At 33.9% G+C, this 6,227-nt stretch overlaps 1 protein-coding gene across 1 annotated transcript; it reads right to left on the bottom strand.

Moving 5' to 3' along the window:
- Positions 1 to 3,524: 3,524 nt before the first annotated feature.
- ERF53 (Integrase-type DNA-binding superfamily protein) lies at positions 3,525 to 5,709 on the bottom strand. Its single transcript, XM_047303395.2, has one exon. It carries the CDS (start codon positions 5,293 to 5,295, stop codon positions 4,048 to 4,050), a length of 1,248 nt encoding a protein of 415 aa, XP_047159351.2. The 5' UTR covers positions 5,296 to 5,709; the 3' UTR covers positions 3,525 to 4,047.
- Between the last annotated feature and the right edge of the window lie 518 nt (positions 5,710 to 6,227).

A 6,227-nucleotide genomic window follows, 5' to 3' on the forward strand; every position in this document is an offset into this window, starting at 1 on the left:
TATATAAATATTACATACAAACAACACATACAAACGAATATCATACAAAGTTTAAGGATACCAAAACCAATATGGACGCCCAAGCAAATGGAAAAAAAGAACCACCACTTTTGAAAGGACACTCACCACCATGACACCACCAAGACGACACCACGATAGAACAATGAGAAAAGTTCTGTGAGAAAGAAAGACAAGTAAGACTGCGAAAAACAAATGAAGGAAGAGGAGAGGAGGGATAGGAGAAGCACTCAGACGGGAGAAATGAGAGTATAGGATTTGGAAATATGAAATGAGTGAGGTACAATAAGAATTACTCTAATTTATTTGCTTTGTAATATATTGGTTTTGCTCATAATCACAGTACATGACTATTGTAAGCTTTAACTCCAAAGTGCAAACTTCTATTGCACGGTATACACGACGAAGTATGCAACTATGTTTCTCCAATCAATTAAGTGCATTTTCAAAATTTGATGTTGCTTTATAAAGTATAAATTATCAACCCTTTTGAAATAAAATGATATATTGCATATGAAATTACAAAGAATCTTAAAAACCTCATAAAGTACCCTTTACAAAGAATCTGAAGGTAATTGAATAAAATTAGTCAAAAGTTATGTAATGCACATTTGACACGAAAACACTCGACTTTAAATGCTCTATTTAAAAAACTAAACATCATATTAAAATATTTGGAAATACGCATTCCTTTATCCTTATTTTCACGTTTAACTAATCTTCTTCCAAAATATCTATAATAGCATATTTATTATTTTGGGTGTTTATGAATGATTGTGACAATAGTTTAATGAAATCTTTAACGTTTTTTTGTGATATAAATAAGCAATTGAACATAAATAGGTTTGAAAAAACTGGCAAAGTTGTTTTGTGGTTGTATTTAATTTTGTGTGGTTCTAAGTCATGTAAGCTTCATTCTTGATTGATAAGGATTCAATTACTTGTTAACGTTGAACATGACATTGCTTGTTACTTGAAGTTTGGGTTATAACGAGGATAAGGTATTATTAATATAGAATGCAAACAAATTGGTGATGGATACAGTTTCAAATATATGATTTTTGTTGGCAAGGCAACTTGGAGAAAAACCAACTAAATTTGAACCCCACCTACCTCTCAACTTCTTTTCTCTGCTTTTAATTTCTCACTTTTGCATTACATTTCATCAAACAGTTTGGGTTCATTTTTGTGTGATCAAAATATGTCCTCTCAAATAATGTATGCAACTGTGCTTTAATTGGCTAGTGGGAACACTACAAATAGCTAACCTTATCTCACTTAATAATTTAATTTGAACATTGATGAAAGTTTGTAGACTTCATACGTTTTTGATATCCTGGCAAATTATGCAGAAGCAATACATGATATAACTTATCAAATTGCTACGGAAAAAGAAGATACGTAACTAGATAGATACAGAACATAGTTTAATCATATATGAGGGGAAGTTTATCTAATATAATGGAAACATCATTTTCAAGACTACCTCCCTAAGAACTCTGGCTACTATGTCTTTCTTAAACTCTTTCGTCACTTGGATTTCGATCTAGCTATAGGACATATGAGGTGAGGCTAGTCACAACCTACTACGTCTATCACTTTTTTTCTAATGGCTAAATTAGTAATTTCATTTTTATATTTAGCTTTTTAATTTTTTTTAATTATAAAGAAGCCAACTTCTTCAATTTTCCTTCCTTAAAATATGAAAATGTTTTTTTTTGAGAAAGACAAAAAAAATAATATTATATAAAGTATAAAATTAATTTCCAATCAAACATTTGGAAAGCTAACATCCTAACAAAATTAACTCCTGCATAAAATTTACACCACATAATATTATCACATTTAGTTTTGTACACATTTTAATTATATTCTTAAAGTAAAAAAATCATGTTTATAAAAGTATTAAATTAAAGGCCAGAGACAGGTGTACATAAAAAAATGTTAAAAAATCCTTTTTCTTTCCGAAAGGTTTATTAATTATATAATTTATTTATAATGAGGAAATGTTGATGAAAGGTCCCCTAATGAGAAGAGCATTAAAAGATTAGGTTTGGTTTAGATGGGATGAACAGTGAGCTTAATTAAGTATAGCTACGTCACTGGCATAACTAGCTTCCTGCTCCAAGATATTTTGTTTATCGTTTTGTATCATTACCTTGTACATGGATATAATCGTGATCATGGTGTGTAATCAACCGCATGATTTGGATTAAAATCATTATTAATCATGTTAAAGCTCATCGTTATCGTGCCGTCGCAAGTAAGAAATGTTATGATCTCATGGGCCGGTGATTGGGCCCACTTCTGCTAACCATACTTAATTATCCTTTGAAAATAAAATATTAGTTGCAATAATTAACGTGGAAAGTCTGCGTTTACTTTTGTCCTCGTTTGCATCTTCTTTGCTCAAAGCTACAAGAGACAATTTTTGATTCCATTCACAGGCCACAGAGTTAAACACCATTTTTCCTTTTACTAACGACTTTTCATAATATCAAGAGAACCAAACAAAATGTAAAACAAATGACTTATTAAAAAGATAAAATATTATAATTATTTCTTTTAAAATATTTCTCGCATGCTAAATGATGAACGAGTTTGATATTTTCAGACTTTGTACTTAATCATTCGTATTATTATATTCACCCAAAAATGTTATTTAAATTTTCTAAGAAACTTCTTAATTGTTTTGGAGAAGATGAGAGTGATATACGGTCTTTCTTTTGGTTATACACAAGTTGACAACAGTGTGAAGAAGAAAACGATGGAACTTGAAATATTTGTATAATTTCAAAGAGACTAGAATCGTGCCAATTCATTTTAGTTTGGCTATACTGTTACAAAATATTTTAATATATACTTACAAATAATTCTGATGTATTATGTTTTTCCTTTCTCACAAATTTACTTTCCTATTTTGAAAATTAAGTAAGCTTGTTGATTCAATGAATTACCTAAAATCAAATAAGTGAGTTTATAAAATGGTTAATAATTATATTTTTATTTTTTGAATTTAAACGTAAAATTGAAATTTAACTTTATTTTAAATTTTAATAAACTTGATTCTTAAATTTTAAAAATAAATAAATATATTTGTTTAAAATTAATTGATTAAATTATTTTTAAATGTAAAACAATATTTTAAATTAATATTTAATGTATCTATATTATTTGACATTTTAATTTATATGGTAAATAAAAATAAATTATATTTATTTAATTTTAAAGTTTGAGAAAAAAAAAATAAATCGAAAACATTAATTCCTTTATGAAAAAAAAATCATTACGTGGTCAAAGTTATAGGAACTAGGAATCCTTTCTTCATATAGATCGATTGGTGTTAGTCAACATTATCTGCTTTCAATATTAAGTTAGGACCAGTCTCTTCAACTTATACCACAAGGCAACTACAGTATCTTCTTCATAATTTCCTTCTTATTTTCTCTGTTTTAGTTCTTCTAAAATAACCAAATTCAAAAAATAACATGCTCATTGGATACATATAAACTGCAATACTGCAAAATGCTGATAGATATTTAATAAACCAAGAAAAAAAATACATAACATGATGGCATACAAACTACAAATGTAGTAATAATAATAATGTAAATCCATCCTTGGAGCAGAAAAAGATAGCTCATAACGGATGGAACAACAGAGAAGGAAATCACAAAAACTGTCTCCTTCTTCTCTCGTCAAACCAACTACCTTTGCTACATTCAATACTAAATAATTATAGTGCAGAAGAGTCAAGTAAAAACCTTAAAAACAAGGTTGAAAAACAGAACACAGTGAAGGGGTGCTGAAAGGCCCTGAAATACAATGAGCCTTGGTACAGCAGAGATGGTCTAAGAATGAATATTGGACTATAGTAGGCAGGGTTGGTTCACAGGTACTGGTAAAAAATATCAGCAACCAGTGAGAAGAAGTAAGTGAGAAATCATCAAACTGTCCTAAGCTGTATAATGGATAATCATGAGTATGCAGCCAGAGAAAGAAGCGACTTGGAGAGAAAATTAACTTGAATCAATCCTGATCCTTCCATAAGTAACCTGATCCCGTGTTGTGTTCATGTCTCTGAGCATCATCAGAGGCATCATTCATCTCTTGCTGATTGGAATTTGAAAAAGGAACGTGTGATTGGTAAAGAAGATTATTGGTGGGATCCAAATCATCCCACACAGGGCTACCAGGTCCCCAAGCTGCAGGAATAGCATTGAACCATGCAGACATTTCTCCCCAAACAAGTTCCTGAGAAACCCCGTCACCTCCTTCTGCAGAAGCAGCAGCTGCATGAACCTCATCACTCACAGTAGCGTCGCTCGATCCAATTCCTGAGTCATTCTCGTTAGACTCTTCTCTTGGCATGTCACGGCCTACAGGAACAGGTTTTTGTTCATGCTGGTCTTGAACAGGTGAAGAAGGTTCTTCTTCAACTTGTTCGTTTTTGTCTTTGTTGAGGAACATTTCGGGGAAATTGAGTCTGGCATTTTCTCCTCGGAGTTTGAAGGCTTCGCGGTCGTAGGCCATGGCGGCGTCCTCCGCCGTGTCAAATGTGCCCAACCAGAGACGCGTTCTGTTTCGAGGAAGACGAATTTCAGCGACCCATTTTCCCCAATGGCGTTGCCTCACTCCTCTGTAGAGCTTGGTGGTGTTTATGGGCTGCGTTGGAGGCCTAAACAATGGCCTTCCATCTGGCCCCAAGTGGGTAAACATTCCTCTGGGACTTAGATTCAGAGCGTCTCTCCAATGCTGAAGAAGTTGCTGCGGATGCTGTTGATGATGATGGTGGTGTGGAAGAGAAGAATCTCGGGCCATGTTTGGTGGAAAGGGAAGGTTTTGTTGCTGGGACCCGAATGATATCATCTGTTGGGGGTCTTGGAAAGAGGGGTGAGGGAAGGGTGAATTTATGGCTCCGAATTGGTGCGGGAATTGCATTGGGTATTGGGAACCGTTGAAGGCGAAAGGGAACACGATTCTTGAAGAGGATGAAGGAGGGATAGAGAGAGGAGAAGGTTGAAAAGTAACAGAAGAAGAAGAAGAAGAGGAGGAAGATTGGTTTGTGTTACGGCGATCGGGGCTGCGGATTTTCTTCAGAGGTCTATCGTGTGAAATGGAAGTATCATCAAAAACTGGCTTCCATTGACGCCTCTGAGAGCTTGAACCCACGCCGTTTCCCTTTTCAATCTCCCAATCAACGCTTTCACTTCCCTTCTGGGAAAAATTGTGAGTCTCATCTCCCACATCGAATTTCCCACCGTTCGTTGCAGCCATGACTGTTTATAAATACACAGCACTGCTCGCTCTCTCAAAAGTATAACCTGTTTACGACGAAGTTAACACGAGATGGATGTTTTCAGGAAAGAAAGATTTATCTAAGCTCAGTGTAAGAAAACAAAGATGGAGTTTCAGAATCTGGGTTTCTTCTGTTTTAACACTGATAAAATAAAAAACAGAATTCGACGCCAAAGTTATTTCCTTTAGAGCTATCCATCTTCAATCTTTATGTGGAAAAAGCAAAATCAAAGAAGAGAGAGCGAGCAGAGATGAAAGCTGTGATGAGATTTTTATGCGGCAAGTTGTGAGATGAGAAAGAGAAAGCTGGATGGTGAAAGCAGGGGAGATTGTGTTGTGTGGGAAAAAATAGGCTTGGGAGAGAGGTTTATATGAGAGGCAGAAAGAGGTTTAAGTTGAACTTTTATTTTAAGAAAAAATGATAGTAGATGTAGTTGGCTAGAGTGGAGCCCACACGGTTCTGTCTTTGCTTCAACACCAATCTCTTTCTTTAATTTCATGCTCTACCACCTTCCATCACCTTTCAGCCACGCACTCTGAGATTCCACACGTTGCAACAAAAGCAAGTTGGAACCAAACAGTTACATAACTCTGCTATTGTCCCTCCACCTCATGTGTTCCAAGGGGATTGGTGTTATCATCATTGCTCAGATATTTTTTCTACACAAATTTCATTCTTACACTACTTTTATATAATTTCTTTCACTATGAAAAAAGGTATTAAGACTTGTTATGTTGTGATATTTATACTTTCAAGTAATGTAGTATCTGCCGTAGAATTCTTCCATTTCAGCTCAAGCCGATTCTAACAACACAAGACAAAAATTTCTTCTGACATCATGGTTTCTTCTAATAATATAGAATAATTAACTGTTCTTACCAAATTCTATTAAACTAATTGATCTCTTGTT

The sequence above is a fragment of the Vigna umbellata genome, chromosome 9 (genome assembly GCF_029865625.1).
Source record: "Vigna umbellata cultivar VRB3 chromosome 9, Vumbellata_1.0, whole genome shotgun sequence".
Taxonomy (NCBI): Eukaryota; Viridiplantae; Streptophyta; class Magnoliopsida; order Fabales; family Fabaceae; genus Vigna; species Vigna umbellata.

Bases quoted from the DNA above. Each gene is read 5' to 3' on its own strand.
- ERF53 (XM_047303395.2), bottom strand. From the start codon at position 5,295: ATGGCTGCAACGAACGGTGGGAAATTCGATGTGGGAGATGAGACTCAC.